The 19590-nt window shown below is 45.3% G+C and overlaps 1 protein-coding gene and 1 long non-coding RNA gene across 3 annotated transcripts in view; one reads left to right on the top strand and one right to left on the bottom strand.

Annotated features, from left to right (window-relative positions):
- EPN2 (epsin 2) overlaps positions 1-10571 on the top strand; it is a 38347-nt gene extending 27776 nt beyond the window's left edge. For both annotated transcript variants that reach the window (XM_079953822.1, XM_079953823.1), the window contains exons 6-9: positions 2876-3052; positions 3959-4051; positions 5971-6177; positions 8607-10571. In XM_079953822.1, coding sequence (XP_079809948.1) covers positions 2876-3052; positions 3959-4051; positions 5971-6177; positions 8607-8968 — 839 coding nt within the window. In that variant the 3' untranslated portion in view covers positions 8969-10571. The remainder of the gene's footprint in view (positions 1-2875; positions 3053-3958; positions 4052-5970; positions 6178-8606) is intronic.
- On the bottom strand, positions 10009-14108 carry LOC307203379. Its single transcript, XR_013833209.1, has 2 exons — positions 14013-14108; positions 10009-11733 (listed from the first exon to the last, which is right to left on the bottom strand). It is a non-coding gene; the product is annotated as an uncharacterized lncRNA (long non-coding RNA).
- Positions 14109-19590: the final 5482 nt, after the last annotated feature.

Genomic DNA, 19590 nt, shown 5'->3' with positions numbered 1-19590 from the left:
AACCCTTGGCATTGTCCCTCAGTGTTTTACCCAAGGATCTCTGCTAGCCAGACCAAAATGTGTTAGTGTGGAAAATCCCTGGCATTGTTGAGACTGAAATCTGCAATATCGGTCTTAACAGATCCCTTTGAATTAATGACAAATCATTCTCTACTGTATATCTTAATGCACAGCTTCATTTTACAAGTTGAAAACAAGAGACTTTAAATCCCTTGTACTGAGATGCATTGTTTGCTTTCCTGATCTGCAGTTGACCATGGGACTAGACTAAAGCAATGAAAAGACAGTGCTACTCTTGCGAAGATGGCCTGCTTTTGTATATAGAGAGTTGTTCCAGCAGGCTGGACTCTTAAGGGGGAAGCCTTCAACCCTCTAGCAAAGGATAATAGAATCATGGAATTGTAGAGTTGGAAGGGACCCGAGGGTCATCTAGTCCAGCCCCCTGCAATGCAGGAATATGCAGGTGGCCCATAAGAGGATTGAACCTGCGACCTTGGTATTACTAGCACCACACTCTAACCAGCTGAGCGAACAGATATAATCACCTGGCTCTGCACTAGGATAGGTTCATCAGTCCCAGGTTTTCCATGAAGCCTTTGTGTGGTCCCTTCCCTGTTCCAGAATCCCAAGTTAAAGCTTTGAACTTGCCAGGATTCCATTGGCGTTTGCAGGTAGATTGCTTCAGCATAGTATGGTTTGGTGCGCATGTGCACTAGATGCTTCCAGAACCAGGACACAGTCCAGCGAGCCTGCCCCAGCGGAAAACACTAATTGGCTTCTTAGATACCTACTACACTCCTCTTGCACACACTGCGGCTGCCCTTCTGCTTGTTTGCCTTGTATTGCAGAGGTCTTTTGCAAAGCTTACCTTGCTTATCTCACTTGTAAAATAGGGCAGGAACTGGTGCTGCAAAGAGCCGTCTGGTCCAGATTATGCACCTTGTACAGGAAGGGAATGCAGAATTTCCTTGGCTGCTATCACCTCTTTTACTCAGCCAAACATGCTTCTGGGCTTTTGCTGGAATATTGTATGTCTCATAACGTAACCTACACAATATGAGACGCTATTGCTCTTCATCCTGTGTTGCACCACATTTTTAATTGTCTAGTCCCTGGGTCAGATTGCCCTTTTTTGTTGCTGTTAATCAAACAGCATATTAGGGAAGCCAAACTAAGGCCTGAGTCCTGGGGCTGTAAAGCTTCTCTTGTTAACTTCTATTCTTGACACAGGAAAACTAAATCAATTATGTGTATTAAGGTACAAACAAAAACTTGTCGCTTCTAACTGCAGCTGTGGCGTTTCCCCCCTCTCTGGCTTTCAGCATTCATTAACGCCTGCGATAAGAGCCCCTTGTTGGAATTTGCCAGCTACTTTTCCCCCCCAGGAGTGGTTTTGCAGAAATTAGATTTATGTATCTGAATGCTGCCAGCACAGAAGGGTGACTCAGAGCAGAACAGAGGTTTTTAAGTCTTGCTTACCAGTGGACTGTGGCCTTTCAAGGGGGATAAGGGGCTTCTCAGAGGAGAAGCATATCCTCCTAGATGCCTCCCTCTTTCCCTCTTGTTTCTCTTTGCCTGCCCTGCTTTTGTTATCTGTCTCATGAAAGAGCGACTGTGCTGGAAGCCTCCATTTATGGCAGGCCCTGGCAATTAGCATTTCTTGGATGGCATCATTGATAAAAATGCAGCAGGAGGAGGACGAGGAAATGGGAGCAGTGGGAAAAGATTAGTTGTGTTCTCTGCAAAGCACTTCAGCGGCTTCCTGGGTTTTTGTCGTTGTTGAAACAATTAAAATTGGAAGAAAAATCTGCCACCTGTTGATGAGCTTGAGCTCCTTTCAGCAGCAAGAACAGCAGCTACCCAGAATGGGGTTTAAAACTCACAAACTTTGGCCACAAAATGTAAAAAAAGGCAGTTTGGTTACTGCTTGGAGCCAGCAGGTGTGGAACAGGGGTGAGGAGCTTTCGTGTCCTGACAGACCACAGCTCCCACCATTCCTGGCCATTGGCTGTGCTGACTAGGGCTGATGGAAGTTGGTCGTCCAGCAACATCTGGAGGGCACCAGGTTGCCTGTTCCTGGATGCTCTTAGACCACGGTGCTCCAAGAGTGATCTAGGGCCAGCCATTATCTCTCTCTTATATTCCCTCCCCCCCTTTGTGAGGATATGGCTATGTGTCTGCCTTGAACTCCCTGGAATAAAAACATAAGAATGAAGTATAAGAAATAAGAACATTATTGGGGGACATCCTGTTCTTCTTACCTCACAGCACCAATTGCTCCCTTCTGCACCAAAGCTCATTGCTGCTAAACCAAACTGATTCCTGCATTGCAGAGGGTTGTACTAAGAGACCCTTGGTTCCCTTCCAACTTTACAATTCTATGATTCCATGAATCTTGTGTTGGAATTTGCATTTTAAGAACTCTTTATGTACACACAGTGGCTGTCTTTCAGTGGAATTTATTTTAAGCGTAGCCATACTTGAGGGCAAAGAACATTTTGCCTTGGGGTAGATTAGGAAGTGTGGGTCTTTCTACCGGAGTTTGTCTAAAACAGTTCTACCTTCCATGTCATTTTGCTGGCTGGCATGCATGGCATGGGGGGATGCACACAGGCCTGATCCTGTGCTTGACGGATGATGCTGGGAAAGGATGGGAATGGGAAAGGATTTGGCAACTGCGAGAGAGCCACGCCGTGGTTAGTGTGTTGGCCCAGGAACAGGCAAGCCAGGTTCAAATATCTAATTTAGCTATCCGTTCATTGAGTGACTTTGGGCTAAGTTACTCTCAGCCTAGCCTATCTCACAGGTAGTGCCTGTTCTCAAGTATATATGCCCGTTAATGTATTACTTGGGATTATGTTTTCTTTGCCGTCAGGTGCCAAACCAGCAGTCTCCGTCGACCCCTGGGGAGCCCCAGCAGTGCCCTCTGCTGCCCAGCCTGTTCCAAAGAATGTAGACCCTTGGGGTCCCTCTCAGCCACCCTCTGTGGCAACAAAAGCCGCTGTTGATCCCTGGGGAGCAGTGCCAGCAAACAAGCCTCTTTCTGCTTCTGGTAAGCAGCGTGTTTGCGACTCACCTTTCTGTTCCTTTTGGGGAAACCTCCCTTAGTGGAGTTCACAGCAAAACACATGCCTGCCGGTGGTTCTTGCACCTGGGGGGATGGATGGTACTGGCACAGAATCTTAACACTTTTGCGAATGCACCATTTAGAAATATTATGATCTGTCTTGGGCAGTGGTGGGTGGTTTTGTTTTACCTTTGTTTAGGTGAACTTTCTAGGTCAGTGGTTCCCAACCTGTGGGCCACAGACCACTTCCTCTCCCTTGACTGAGTTATCCCAAGAGGCCAGCCAAAGTTTGATTTCCTTTGCATTTTGAGCTTTGCTGGTAGCACCTTGTCAGCCCTGCAGTGCTGGTCCATCTCCCCTCACTTGTTTTGGTTACTCCTGGGCCATGCTTGGTCACACATGTGCCCTGTGAAGTGGATTGACTTGTTTCTGCTTGGACCAGAGAGTGGCCTAAAGACCATAATGGCAGGTGTGCTGCTGAAAATAAGCAGCCTGAGCCCTGTGAACCACCTGGAGCTTCACAGAGGTAGGGCAGAATGGGAATGAAATCAAATAAATAAACCCTCCAATCTCTCTTAAGCCAAAGGGAGTGGAATCACATGCTCTGCTAATCCTAAAGTGGCCACTCGCAAACTGGTGCCCTCCAGATGTTGTTGGACAGCTTCTCCCATCATCCCTCACTATGCTGGTGGGGGCTGCTGGGAGTTGTAGTTTAAAATGTCTGGAGGGCACCAGCTTGGAAAAGGATTGTCCTAAAGAGGAAATATTCTGATAGGGACAGTTTGGCCTCTGCTGGGACAGAAGGGGAAGCAGCTTCATCTCTAGCCTTACAGATTGCTGTGGCCTAACTGAATCCCACTAACAGTAGGACCTTGTTGTTCTGCCCTGCAGGTAGTAAATCTTTTGACCTCTTCAGCAACTTGAATGGGGCAATTAAAGATGACTTTTCTGAATTTGACAACCTTCGGACATCTAAAAAGCAAGGTATGTGTGAAATAAATGCCAAACGAATGTGTGATAAAGGTGCTTGAGCGTGATAGAGCTTTGGAATTTCCAGTTGCACCAGTCCTCTTTCTGCACACACCCCCACACCCTCCAAGTGTGTCTAGACTTACCATAAATGGAAGATTAAAAGGCCAGTATTTTGGAGGGGAAACTGCATATTTTTTAAAGCATATTTTCTGATCTTTATTTAGAACTTCCTCCGATAATTTTTAATCAAGATGTACCTTTCAGGCTGTCAGCCCAAAGCCCGGAGACATTAAAAATGTCACAGTTTCAGTAAATTCAGCCGAGGGCTAATGGGGTAGAGGATGCTGTAGAAATTTGGCTTGAGTGGAAATTCTGAGTTAAGATTTTGAGAGCACATGATCCGCTGGGAATGACTCCTCTGCGGGCACCACTGAAACAGACCGGAGTCGACCAAGACCATTGTTGCGCAAGGCTCCCCCGCTGGTTTCAGTTGTGGTTGCTCTGGAATTCCCAGTGCACTTTGCTCCAAAGTGTTTGGAAAGCTGCTTGGCTCTCCTGTTGCACTGTATGTTTTGCAGCTATTGAGAGACAGCAACTCAGTTGGGATTTGATTTTCTTGTGTGCGGTGGGTTCCGTTGCCCCCACAGAGCCAAAACACAGCTTGTTCATGGTGTGGCGGAATGCAGGATGCTGCCTTATGCTAGGTCAGGTGCATTTATCCATTTGGCCCAGTAGGCCTGGGCGATGTATCAATACATTGTCCAGGACTGGTTTGAAGGCCAGAGGGCAATGGCGCCTTTATCTGGCGGTATATTGTGGGAGGGGCTCGCCTGCCACCCTGCGCTTTACCTTCCTTCTCCGACTGCCAGGTGCTGGTGGCGGCAGGAGCTGAGGCACTTTCACCCCGGCGCCTCGTGGGACCATGGCCGAATGATGCGCCTTTTCAACACTGCGATGTATCACGATGTTTAGCTGGTGATACATCATGATGTTGAAAAGATGATGTCACCCAGCCCTATAGCCTAGTATTGCCTATTCTGAAAGGCAGCAGCACTCCAGCACTTTGGGCAAAGAGAGAGAGCCCTTTCCAATCTCCTGCCTGAAGAGGAATTGAACAGAGCACCTGATCTCTTGTTGAACCACGTGACACCTGCCTAGTCCATCACCTTTGGGTTCTCTGTGTTGTGGAAATCTATGTAGAAGGAAAAGACCCACATCTGACCTCATCCTGCATATTTTATAGCTATGTATTTGGATTTAAGCGGTTTGTGTGATCTGGCTAAAGGCAGGTCAAGCTGTCTGTCTGTCTGTCTGTCTGTCTCTCTTTTAAATAGTCAAGCCCTTTGATCATGGGGCATGGCTAAATGCACAGTTTTGTAATGGCAATAGAATAGAGGGGGAGTCAAAAAAATCTCATGCTTCTGAATGTCTTCTCCATAGAGACAATTAATCCGTGTCTGTATCCAACAGCACTCTAAAGAAGGATACCAAGGTCAGTTTGTAGAAACTTTCTATTATCTTACCCTGTAATTGCGATTCTAGAGTCCTTATTCTCCAGAATGGGAAGGACTCGTGCCTGACCTGCTTTAGATGCAAAACCTTTTAATGGTCCCATTAAATGAAGTGATTTTGGGGGAAGTAAAAGCAAGCACACACGCACAGCAAGATTTGAGGCTCTCTAGTGGTAGAAAGCTATAACGTGCCCATTCCCCATGTTAGGTGTATGTCTCGGCCTTAAATGCATTTACTTGGAAGCAACCCCATTGAGTTCTAAGCACATTGGCTTAGGACTGCAGTCCTTTAGCATGACAGTTAAAACAGGGACAAACGAAATACATTACAAATACAGAAGCATGTATTCTGACATGAAGGAAACATCTCCCCCCCCCTCCCTTTTTCAAAAATTCATATTTTCTTTTCTGGCGATTCAGGTTCCACTTTGTCAGCCCAGAACAGTGGCACGACCAGCCCTGACCTCTTTGACTCTCAGCCTGCCAACTCAGCCTCGAGTAAACAAAGCACAGCTCGGAAAACTCCCGAGTCTTTCTTGGGCCCCAACGCTGCCCTGGTGAACCTGGATTCCTTGGTATCGAAGCCTCCCAAGCCAGCCCCGTCACTGAACCCATTCTTGGCTACAGGTACATCTTGGTCTTGAGAGCAAATTTGCTGTTCAAATGGAGCGGGGAGGTGGTGGTGGTGGGGCAACAGTTGTTAAAAATAGAAGTTGGCATGCTTGGCCAGACTCAAGGGTTCACCCAGCTCAACACCCCACCTACTAAAGGCAGCTCAGAAGCAGGGAGGTGTCCATCCTTTGTGACCAATCCCAACCCTTGATAGTTTACATGTGCTGCTCTCCCCCTCCCCACCCAGTGCTGCTCCTGTGTGTCTTCACAGTGGCCTTGCAGGGCAGGCTGCTAATGTTGTTGCCATTTTACGCATGGCAAACAGAAGTTAAGGCCAGTTTTCTCCTGCCCACCTAGAAGTATATCCTCTCTGAAACGGAAGTTGTACCTTAGCTTAAATTGCCCCTGGTAGAGTTAATCCTGTATGTAACAATTTAATCACCGAGTGCATATATGTATGTATTATGCTGTATCTCACCATTCTTCTAAGGAGCTCAAGGTAGCATACATGGTAATTTCACCCACTACGCTGTTTCCCTTCCCATTCTCAGTAGCAGGACAGTTCTGTAGGTTGGAGCAGCCTGTATTTTTCTCCCACCTTTAAAGCGGCTGCTTATCAAGTTCGATGGGTGGCTTTGCCTTCATGCATTTTGAGAGCAAGTTCATGATTTGGGGCTAAGGTGGGCCAAATCTGTTGCATCTGTGCCCTGGGGATGGAAGGGTTTTGTAAGGGGAGTGCTGTAACCCCTAAACCCAAGGGGTGCGTGTGGAGATACAGTTGGAACAGTCAAGCAACCTTTTTTTGAGCTTCAGTGACTTGTTCTGGCTATTTTAGTTCTCGGTAGTTTGAGAACACCCTCAGAGGAAGACAGCCAAATTTTAGTAGCTAATGCCCTGCCCTTCTTGTTATCGGCGCTCATGAAGAAGCTATTACCAGGGTCACGAAGGTCCGTAAAAAAACCCCAAACTGTGTACAAGGAATTTGTAGCTTGGCAGTTGGCCCAAATGTCTTATCCTGGGAAAGTTCTTCTTTGCCATTTTCCAGCTTCTCCCTCCCTCCCTGGATATGACTTGCTTAAGTTACACGTTCATGACATATGTTAAATATGGGCCTGGTCCAAAGAATCCATGCAGCAGGTTCTGTGCATCCACGATCGTTCCAGGCTTCTGTTTTCATGCTTCATGCTGAGCTGCTTTTGGATCTTAGGGGGAGTTTCCAAGGCTGTCTCTTGTTGAAAACAAAATGCTAATATATCTGACAAGGCACGCACAAGCTCTGAGGCACGCCCTGAAAGTAACCCTCTGCATTCTGTCTGTGGAGTGCCTGTGCTGTTTTTGGATGTTGACTCTGCTTGTCAAGGCTGTCCATCTACAAAAGCGGAGAGGAGAAATCAGTATACAGCAGTCTCCACCAGTGGGACCGATGGCAGCTGTACTCCAAAACATCTGGAGGGCGCCAGGTTGGCAAAGGCTGGCACAGAATTTCCTTTGAAGAGCAGCACTGGCAGCAGTTTGTTACTGGGCCGAGTATAAGGCTGTGTTGACTTATAAAGCCCTGAACAACCTGGGGACCTGGATGCCTTTGCCCATATAAACCACACCAGCTCCTGATACCTTGGGAGGAAGCCCTCTTGGTTGTGCCACAGCCTTCAGAAATGCATCTGGTGGCAACTGGGGCGGGGGGACAACCTTCTCTGTCATGCTCAGTTTGCGGAGCCATCTCCCCCCAAAGTAAGGCAGGTGCCAATCTTGCTTACCTTTTGGTGCCTCATGAAAACATGGTTATTCACCCAAGCCTTGAGTTTATGATACCTGGTTTAGAGAACTAATGGAGTTTATGGTTGTATTCTAAATTGCACTCTAAATGCACTTTTATTGGTTTCAGAATTTGCTTATTGATAGCCTTCTATGTAAGGTTTTAAACTGCCCTGGGATTGGAATGGAAGGGTGGCAATAAACAAATAAATAAATAAATAGGAAATGAAAGGGGGGGGGGTTTATAGGAATGTGTTGCATTTGTTGACTTAGACAAAAGTTTGGGATAACTCTCAGGTTCTCAAACCTTACGAAGGAGGGCGAGCGCATTTGGAAAGCGAGACGTCACAACGCCTTGGTAAACTCTGCAGAATCGTGTCTTGGTTGTGCTAGGAAGCTATTGGCAGTGGGGCAATAGCATTTTCTTTCCAAAAAGTTTATCTGGCAAAGTTCATTGCTAAGATGTGTAACCCTGTTGCCCTCTAAAGAGATGTCACCCTAGAGCAGAGGGCATCACACTCTTCTGTCTCGGGTTTTGGGGGAGCCTGGGCAATGTATCATCTTTTGGGGGAAGCTTGGACCGGTGTGAAATCTTGTCTTGTATTTGCGCAGAGGACTCCCTTTCAAATCAGATATACTTAACAGGCTCACGTGCCTCTCTTGCCCCCACCCCCTTGTCTTTCCCCTAGGAACGGCCGCCGCCGCCGCTGCCCCTGCTGCTGCCACTGCAGCTCCATCGCTAATCAACCCCTTCCAAGTGAATCAGCCTCAGCCCCTCACTCTCAATCAGCTGCGGTCGAGCCCCATCATGGGAAGCAGTCCATCCTTCAGCAGTGTGCCAGCAGTGGGCATGGAGCCTGTACCTCTGCCTTCCGTGGCACCGGTGGCGATGGCACCCATGCCAGTCATGGGCACCGTGGCATCTCTTACTCGAATGGGCCATGGGATGAACGTGGGGCTTGTGGGCGCAGTGGCTCAGCCTCTTCACAGTACTGGGCTTCCACCCTCGGCCTCCCAGCCTGCTAACGCTACCAATCCTTTCCTCCTATAAAGGCCAAGGTGGTGGAGCCTAACTTGGCAAGAGGTTTTGCAGAACTGAGTGGAATTTCCTGAGGCCGGTTCAGGCTGAACTGTGTGTGTACAAGAGACTTTGGGGGTTGCAGGGGGAACTAGGCTTGTGGTTTACAGTTGCATTCGTTGCAGATTTCTCTCCCTACTCACTGTTTAATCTCAACCTAGCCTTCTCCTGCAGATGGTACTTCTTACTTTCAGCTTGCGGGAGCATCGCATAAAAGGTCCACACTTGCACCATGAAAATTAGATTTTCTTCTCTCCCGCTTCCCCCCCTTTTTTGTTAATCACTTCAATGTTATAAGAAGTACCTGCCATTTTTAATAGTCCTCTTTGTAGACCATGTGCCGGACTGTGAAGCAGCTGCAACCTGCGTCTGCTAGAGCCCCATCCTCGTAAAGAATAGTTTGGAGACTCAAAGGCGCTAGTGGACATATTTGCACATAACTATATACTGTTCTAGACTGTTGGTTCACCCATAGTCCTTATACATCTTAGGAGAAGAGAGAGGGATGTGGGGCATCCAGGGATTATATTTCTCTCCCCTGCTTGTACACTAAAACATGGTAGCGCAAACTGTACCCGTGGACTGGGGTCGGGTGGGGTCGGGTTGGAACTGGTGGAAAAGGCAAGCTTGTCGAAAGCGGGACAGAAGCAAGCTCTCATTTGGTTATGAAATCCTACAGGTGTGCTGTTTTTTTTAATGCAGTGTTGAGTTTGTACCCTTTCAAGGACTCGTCAAGGACTTCTGTCTGAGTGGCTGGCATGCTGCGCTTGTGTTCAGGAGTGTGTCGCTCTGTGCTTGTCCGATAGTGAGTTCATTTGGACATTAATGTGCGTAGTTATCCTTTCTTTTAAAAATTGACTTGCAATGCAGGTTAAAAATGAAGAGAGGGGGTGAGGGAGGAGGCAACATTGAATTCAACTTCATTGGGGCAATTCTGGGAACTAATTTTGGATGAACTCTGCTAATACGTAGTTATCCTTATATACTTTTTTGCACTTTTTTTTTAAAAAAAGAAAGACTAGTACCATTTTGGATTTGAGTTGGCAAGATTGGCGCCCTGTTTCTGTCTTGCTAATTTTTATAATGTGGTTCTTATTTAACAGTCTGTAGCTTCGGTAGACTTTATCAGGTCTAGCTAAAAAATTAAGTTACAGTAACTTTATGATTTAATGCCCTCTTATTTATATATTTTATACATACATATATATATATATATTAGCTCTTGGTTTCCATAAAGAGAATTTAAAAGGGAATACTGATAAACCTTTTGCTTTTGGACGAAGAGTTTGAAATGAAAGCTGAAGCGCTCCTGTGGCATAAACTTTGAGTGGCATATGAACGTAAGATGTCATTTACAAGGAAAACACTACAGTTGCCTTTCCCCCTCCCTGTTTTACGATTATGTCTCCCTCATGATGAATGGAAAGACTCTGAAGCCTTTTATAGACAGAAGATCATGAAAGACCACTTCTCTCTTGTAATAACTTTGGGAAACTTTTAAAGGAAAACGCTGTATGATTGTTAATTTTAATCAACTAAATTCTTCTAACTAAAGATGCACTCTGTGCTAATAACCTGCTCTGTTTACAGTCTTCTTTGCAAAGTGAATTTTTGATTACTCACTAAGCCATACTCAGGTTGAAGTCGTCGTTACCGGCTCTCTTTAAAAATGGCAACTCGCTTGGCTAAGTAGGCTGCCCTTTGTTTTCCTAACCCTTCTTCTTTGCAGTGCTAACTAAGTGGTTGAGTCCCAGGCAACTCCAGGTACGACTGGGAATGCCCCCTCTTAAACCCTGCAGACCCACTGCCAGTCAGTGCCCCCACAGCACTGAGACAGGTGGGCAGAGGCTGGGTGACATCTCCAGCATCAGACCAGAGTGTCGAGGTACCCGGTTCATAGGCTTTTGCTCGAAGATCATGACAACAGTAGCATTAAGGGGCCTGCAATCATACTGAGAAATGCTAGTGGAAGTCTTGAGGCTAATGCAGATAAAGCAGCTACTTGCCAGGATGCCCCGTGACTTTTCATTTTCTTAGCTCGGAGATTCTGGATCTCTCCCTTGTGTCCAACAGGCCTCAACAAAAGTTAGCTCTTTGAGCAACATTGGAGATGCTATGAAGAACCCAGGTGGTTTGGAGTTCTAGAACTTAGGAACTTAGCCTCCAGAACATGTTACAGCAAATGGGAGCGGAACCAAGTATGTTTCAGCCCAATGTTGGTGTATTTCCTGCTTGTCGGCTATGCTTTCTTCTGTTGGGGTAGGGGAGGGGGTGGGGCTCATCCTGACAGGCAAAGGGAGGTGGTGGAGTAAATTGGTCCAGTTTACAGCTCGTCACATTTCCAGAACCAACTTGCGAACTGAAACACAACCATCCTTCAAGATTTGCGCTCGCTGAAATTTTCTGATGCAGTTCTCCACAACCGAAAAATGTTCAGAAATGCATTTATGGGGGAAAGCGGACACTGTGATGTCTATATTTGAAAAAAAAAAATGACACACACAAAAATGCATTGCGATAGGGGGAATTATTTGCAAATTGGGAAAAAAATGATTACTTGGAGGGAGGCATGCACAAAGATGCAATCACATTTTTGTGCAGGACTTATAAAAATTGCACCCTGGTGAGAAAATGGGGTAGACCAATGTTAATATCAGAAAAACGAGAGAAATTGAAATTGACACATTTGGTCATGCTTACATCAGGAACCGCTCTCGATCCACATTCAAGGGGTTTTCCTAAAAAATTAAAAATAAATCAATAAAACATCTTAGCACCCATATTCCAAATGTTTCCTGCTCAAGGGAATGCTTTTCTTAAATAAACATGAAGTGTAGAATAAAAAACCCACATCTGTTTCCTGGCACTTCTTGTCTTTCTTTCTCTCCTGGCTACACCCACCCACACCCCTGGCAATCTTCTTCAAATAAAGCAATTTAATGCTTTTGAAAGAAAGGGCATCGAAAAACAGCCTTACTGGTCAAGTTGACCAAAGATTTTGTGAAACCACTGTGTCATTTTAAGCCCTCGAAAAAGGCGATGTGGTTGTTAACATTCTGCTGCTTGAAGCTGAAGTGTGGTGTGCGACCAACGCAAAGATGTTTTGCATTGTGTCCTAGCAGAATCGCAGCCCGCCAGAATGCCGCTGGAAGGGAGTAGGAGTCGCTCTGCAGCACCGGTGCAGATTTGCCTCTTCGCTGCAGCAACGCCTTGTGGGAAGCCACTGCGTAAAGTCAAATAGCATGGAGGCAAAGGGGCCTGCAGCCGATTCCTCATGCGCAAGGGGACTCCGGGCTCCCTGCTACTCCCTGCTGTATTGTTTCTAACACTTGATTGGAAGCTGCCCAGAGTGGCTGGGGAAACTCAGCCAGATGGGTGGGGTATAAATAAATAAATTATTATTATTATTATTATTATTATTATTATTATTTATTATTCTGTTGGGCGAGCGGTTTTCATCAACCCTCCCCCCCAAAAGCTCAACAACTCTGGGCATTTCCCCCCATTTTCTTAATTTGGAGTCCCCAAAATACACGGGGATGTGTTATACATGGAAAAATACGGTATCCTAGTTCAAAGAGACACCTTAGCATGGCAAAAACACTCCAGGAGACGGTATCAGGTTTAGCAGCTGTGAATTTGTCTAAATCCTCTTTTAAAGCCACACAAAATTTCAGACCTTCCAAGGGTACCTATTTTCCAGGGACAGTCCCGTATTTACATAAGCCTTCCCAGTTTGTGATTTGATCCCGGAATATCCTGCTTTTCCTTATGAGGTCCTTATTTTCATTAGAGAAATGTCGGAGGGTATGGTAGGATGTCCCTGTTTTCATTGAAGGGTATGGAGTTATGCGACCCCCAAGCCAAGGAGAAAACTATACAACCTTTAGAAGGCATCTGAAGGCAGCCCCGTATAGGGAAGGGTTTTTTTTTTTAAAAAAAGGTTTAATGTTTTATTATGTTTTTATATATGTTGGAAGCTGCCTAGAGTGGCTGGGGCAACCCAGCCAGATGGGTGGGGTATAAATAATAAAGTATATAATTATCATGGAATAGGACGTCCCTTTTTTTACTGGCAGAAAGTGAGGAGGAATTAAAGAACCTTTTAATGAGGGTGAAAGAGGAGAGTGCAAAATAATGGTCTGAAGCTCAACATCAAAAAACTAAGATCATGGCCACTGGGCCCATCACCTCCTGGCAAATAGAAGGGGAAGAAATGGAGGCAGTGAGAGATTTTACTTTCTTGGGCTCCATGATCACTGCAGATGGTGACAGCAGTCACGAAATTAAATGACGCCTGCTTCCTGGGAGAAAAGCAGTGAGAAACCTAGACAGCATCTTAAAAAGCAGAGACATCACCTTGCCAACAAAGGTCCAGATAGTTAAAGCTATGGTTTTCCCAGTAGTGATGTATGGAAGTGAGAGCTGGACCATCAAGAAGGCTGATTGCCAAAGAATTGATGCTTTTGAATTATGGTGCTGGAGGAGACGCTTGAGAATCCCATGGACTGCAAGAAGATGAAATGTATCCATTCTGAAGGGAATCAGCCCTGAGTGCTCACTGGAAGGACAGATCGCGAAGCTGAGGCTCCAATACTTTGGCCACCTCATGAGAAGAGAAGACTCCCTGGAAAAGACCCAGATGTTGGGAAAGATGGAGGGCACAAGGAGAAGAGGACAACAGAGGACGAGATGGTTGGACAGTGTTCTCGAAGCTACCAGCATGAGTTTGACCAAACTGCGGGAGGCAGTGGAAGACAGGAGTGCCTGGCGTGCTCTGGTCCATGGGGTCACGAAGAGTCGGACACGACTAAACAACAAAAAAATTATTGGAGAAATGTTGGAGGGTATGAAGGCTGAGAGCAAATTCCACAATTTAACTCTGCTGCGTGATGAAGCACTTAAATTGGTCTGTCTTGAATCTCCCAACATCCGCCTGGATGCCCCTGAGTTCTAGTAATGAAAAGGAGGAAAACTCCATCCACTTTCTCTCCGCTGTGCATTATTTTAGACATACCTGCATTATGCCTCCTTTTACCTATATCTCCAAATCACTCCCCTTTCCTGGACTGGATGTGCCTTTGGCTCTGAGCCACCAGGCCTGCTCTTTCATTCTGCGAAGAAATCCCTGCTGTTTTTGAGAGCGCTGACACGGTCATGCCCTGCTCAGTGTGGGAGGTAGCAGTGTCTGGAAGAGATGCAATCCGGAGTCTGGGCGACAGAAACTCAGGAAGCACTTGAAATTACATTTCGTGTTTGTCTTGGGAGTCTTCCAAGGAGCACACGGTGACCTGGGTGGGTGTTCCCCTAACCCCCCTTTCATTCTCAAGGCAGCCCTGGTAGGATAGGGTAGACTGAGATGAAAGTGCCTTGACCAAGGCCACCCAGTGAGCGTCATGGCCAAGCGGGGATTTGAACCCAACCTTGAGTGCCCTATCCCCCTTTCTTTGCACTGGAGGGATGGGAAATGATACGGATGGATATTACTTGCAATCTCTAGTCCCCAGGAGAATGTGGCTGCGCTCAGTCCCCCGCTTAATGATTAATTTTGCATCAGGTTCTTTTTTTTGTTCCTGCAATGAATCGATGATCAAAGCCATCTGTTCCCAAGCCTGACATAGCAGCAAATCTGCCTGTCACCCTCCGCCCCCCAAAAAACCCCAGGTTCTGACTCTTCCTGTTCTTAAAGCGGAACATTTTGTCGCCTGTTCTCAACATAACTTGTTTGGAAAGTTTTCTCTCTCCCCGCTCTCCCCCCCCCCCATGTTCTCCTGTTGCAATTCCTTTTTTAATTTCTTCCTCTCCTTTGTGACAATTCCCTCTGCCTGTCCCGTTTCCTGCCCTCTCTTTATTGCAACAGCATGCCTATGCAGCTGAAGCCTCTCTTTCGCTCTTTGCAGCTACAGATACCAGATCGAAGCCTGGCAGGCAGAATATCCCAGTTACTGTAACAGGAATTTTGCCGGGGGTGGGCAGGCAGGCAGGCGAATTACTTTTTTGTTGGCTTCACTGCAAGTATAGTGAGCGATTAGAGGCAGATTCCAATTCTATTCACCAAAAGAGCTGTTTAATTGCACCGAAAGGGATTAATAGGCTGGTTCATATGTCCAGGAGCCAGCATATCCATGCTACCAGGTCAAGTCCAGAATTTTGGTACTAACTTATAAGGTCCTGGGACGCAGGTGGCGCTGTGGGTTAAAGCCTCAGCGCCTAGGGCTTGCCGATCGAAAGGTCGGTGGTTCGAATCCCTGCGGCGGGGTGCGCTCCCGCTGCTCGGTCCCAGCGCCTGCCAACCTAGCAGTTCGAAAGCACCTCCGGGTGCAAGTAGATAAATAGGGACCGCTTACCAGCGGGAAGGTAAATGGCGTTTCCGTGTGCGGCTCTGGCTCGCCAGAGCAGCGATGTCACGCTGGCCACGTGACCCGGAAGTGTCTCCGGACAGCGCTGGCCCCTGGCCTCTTAAGTGAGATGGGCGCACAACCCCAGAGTCTGTCAAGACTGGCCCGTACGGGCAGGGGTACCTTTACCTTTACCTATAAGGTCCTACAAAGTGCAGGACCAAGTTACCATACTTTGAGGCTGCCTTATCTCCTATGCTGGGACACGGGTGGCGCTGTGGTCTAAACCACTGAGCCTCTTGGGCTTGCCAATCAGAAGGTCGGCAGTTCTAATCCCTGCGATGGGGTGAGCTCCTGTTGCTCTGTCCCAGTTCCTGCCAGCCTAGCAGTTCGAAAGCATGCCAGTGCAAGTAGATAAATAGGTACTGTTGTGGCGAGAAGGTAAACGGCGTTTCCATGCGCTCTGGTTTCTGTCACGGTGTTCTGTTGCACCAGAAACGGTTTAGTCATCCTGACCCGGAAAGCTGTCTGCGGACAAACACCAGCTCCCTCGGCCTGAAAGCGAGATGAGCACAGCAACCCCATGGTCGCCTTTGAATGGACTTAACCATCCAGGGGTTTTACCTTTACCTTTTACCTTATCTCCTATGCACCTTATGCACTGTGGTCTGCATGTATTGTAGATGATAAAAATTAATATTATTTTTTTTCTTACCTGTACTGATGTGTCATTGTTTGCATGAGGGGCTTTTATCCATTTCTGCAGTCACGCAATCAATAAGTCAGCTGTTGAACTGGGTTTCACACCGTCACAAAAACAAATTAACCGAAACAAAAACACAAAATAAATAGCAAAAAGAAAAGTGCCAAACTTAATCCGTTCTGGAAGTCTGTTTGACTTCCGAAATGTTCGAAAACAAAGGCGCAGCTTCTGATTGGTGCAGGCGCTCCAGAAACAATAGCCAACAGCCGTATCGGACGTTCGGCTTCCGAAAAACGTTCGAAAACTGGAATACTTACTTCTGGTTTTTCAGCGTTTGAGAACCAAGGTGTTTGAGAACCAAGGCACCACTGTATAAGGCATTTTTGTGTGTGTTCCCATTTCATAAGCCTGGTCCAGACATCAATTTGCCACACACCGGATTAGGGAGAAATACCTTGGGTGGTGACTTTCTGGTTCTTTTCCTCCTCTGCTTTTGGGCTGGCTCACCCAGGTACATAACTCACCTGCCCACTCAAGCCTTGATGTCTCACAGTTGAACATGCCCACAAAGTTTTGTGGGAGAGGAGTTCTCTTTTAGCCTTTCCCACACCTGATGTCCTCCAGATCCTTTGGATTACAATTCTCACCTGACAGAAGTTGTCATGCCAGAATGGTATCATCGGCACAGACAAGCTGTCCGTCAGAAGCAGCAGTTGTCAAGCAATGTACCAGCCCTAAGATAGTTGTTTAGCAAACCCTTTGAGGATTCTACTCTTAGCTGCCTTTTCATTTTGCGGACGTGGTTCTGTTTTTTAAATTTTTTTTATTATTTATAAAATTTGCATACCACCCTATACTCGCAAGTCTCACTCAGAGCAGTTGCAACATAAAATCACAAAATACACACAAAAAAACAAAAAAAACCCCCAAGCAATCCCCCCTCCCCAGGACATTTTAACAGGGCATTGGACATCAGCCAAAGACCTGGTAAAAGAGGAACATTTTTACCTGGTGTCTAAAGGTGTATAATGAAGGCGCCAGGTGAACATCCCTGGGGAGAGCATTCCACAAACTTATCAAAATTGAAACTATCAAAGTTGCTTTGATTTCCTGAAAAGGGGTTGTATACACTTCTGGGCTTTATAGTCAAACAAAAATATGATGTATTGCTCAGTGCCTTTGCCCTAATCTGATTCTCCCCCTTTCATTTGCTACTCCCAGACTGTATGCATGCTTTTAAAAATTGGGTGTGTATTTCATCCCCTTGCTGCTGAATCTAGGTTTTTGTTAAGAGCCCAGACGGACCTGGTGTCGGACTCTTCCCTGGCACCTAATTTGTAACAGTTCATCTGGACAGAGAATGTAATTGCTTGGGGCTTTTGCAGTTTCAGGGAATGTAAAATAACCTTAATATTATTCACTTTGGTGTGTTAAAATATGCGGTGATTCTCCTCTCCACCACTAACTTGGCAAGCAGCCCAGAACAGCCAGCTGGAGTTTCCTGAAAAGGTCAACATGATAAACTGCCACCAGATACGAGAACAGGAAGTTATGTGCATGCAAGGACAATCGGTGTCTGGTTAACGTGCATAAAAATCTGGGCAAATAGCCCAGATCTCCCTTCACAGAAGACCCTCTGCGCTCGGGCTTAAGAGATTTCTGCTTTTGGCTTTGACTTGAAAATAAAATGTATAAGAAGTTTCTCTGTTGAAAGTCTTTTCGCTCATACCCTTTTCAAGCCTGTACAAATGTTTTGCAGAATATTTTTTTTTAAAAAAAATATTTTATTGAATTTTATACATACAAGATCCCTTCACCAAATCATAACACACAAAACAAATACACCAAAAGACAATATAAAAGGGAAAAAAAATAAAGGATAATAGAGAAATAGAGAGAAAAACATACAATTTTTGGTATAACTAATTGAACTTCCTCGCATCTCCTTTACCCTGCATTATTAATAATAAAAATATCAGCAAATCATTACCTTGTTTCATACCTTATTTTATACTTTCCAAATGTTATTTTTCTAAATTTAAGATAATTTTTATCAATTACTCATACCTTAAATTTAAACATAGTGTTGTCTTAAATTTCGACCTTTTCTTACTTATAACTTAATTTTCAATTTTACAAAATCTATTTGCTGGAACTGAGATTTTCTAAATCGTGCAGATACTTAACATTCATACAACTTATATTGTTTTTGTAAATAGTCCTTAAACTTCTTCCAGTCCTCTTCCACTGTTTCTTCTCCCAAGTCTCGGATTCTGCCAGTCATTTCAGCCAATTCCATATAGTCCATCAATTGCGTCTGCCACTCTTCCAGTGTGGGCAAGTCTTATGTCTTCCAATACTTTGCAATAAGTATTCTTGCTGCTGTTGTTGCATACATAAAGAAACTTCTGCCCTTCTTTGACACTTTCTGGCCGACAATGCCCAAGAGGAAGGCCTCCGGTTTCTTAACGAAGGTATATTTAAATACCTTTTTTAATTCATTATAGATCATTTCCCAGAAGACCCTCACTTTTGGGCATGTCCACCAGAGGTGAAAGAATGTCCCCTCAGCCTCTTTACATTTCCAACATTTATTATCAGACAGGTGATATATTTTTGCAAGCTTGACTGGGGTCATGTACCACCTATATATCATTTTCATAATATTCTCCTTCAAGACATTACATGCCGTGAATTTTATTCTGGTGGTCCATAACCTTTCCCAGTCCTCAAACATAATGTTATACCCAATATCCTGAGCCCATTTTATCATGGCTGATTTAACAGTCTCATCCTGTGTGTTCCATTTAAGCAGCAAGTTATACATTCTCGAAAGTACCTTGGTCTTTGGTTCCAACAGTTCTGTCTCTAGTTTCGACTTCTCCACCTGGAATCCTATCTTTTTATCCAATTTAAAAACCTCTTGAATTTGAGCGTAATGTAACCAATCTTGCACCTTATTCTTTAATTTCTCCAAGCTCTGCAACCTCCAATTATCTCCAATTTTTTCTATTATTTCCCAATATTTCGGCCAGCCGGCCTCCATATTGAGTCTTTTCCGGGCCTTAGCCTCCATTGGTGATAGCCATCTCGGGGTCTTACTTTCTAGTAAGTCTTTATATTTTGTCCAGACAATAAATATTGCTTTTCTGACAATATGGTTTTTGAACATTTTATGAACCTTTACCTTGTCATACCACAAATATGCATGCCAACCAAAAGCATTATTGAACCCTTCCAGATCTAGGACATCAGTGTTCTCAAGAAGTAACCAATCTTTCATCCAGCAGAAAGCTGCAGCTTCATAATATAACTTTAAATCTTTCTTTTGCATCAGTTAGTATTTTAAATTTTATTCGGGGCTTTTTGCCCTGCCAGATAAACTTAGAGATGTCCTTCTGCCATTTTCCAAAACATTCCACTCTGTCCACAATCTGTAGAGTTTGAAACAAAAATAACATCTTTGGCAATACATTCATCTTTATAGCTGCGATTCGACCCAACAAGGAAAGTTTCAGTCTTGACCAAGTTTCTAAATCCTTTTTAATTTCTGA

This window comes from Podarcis cretensis (assembly GCF_951804945.1).
Source record: "Podarcis cretensis genome assembly, chromosome: 14".
In the NCBI taxonomy this organism is placed as follows: Eukaryota; Metazoa; Chordata; class Lepidosauria; order Squamata; family Lacertidae; genus Podarcis; species Podarcis cretensis.
The sequence above is the reverse complement of the archived record's forward strand: the minus strand, read 5'-3'. Positions and strand labels throughout refer to the sequence as shown.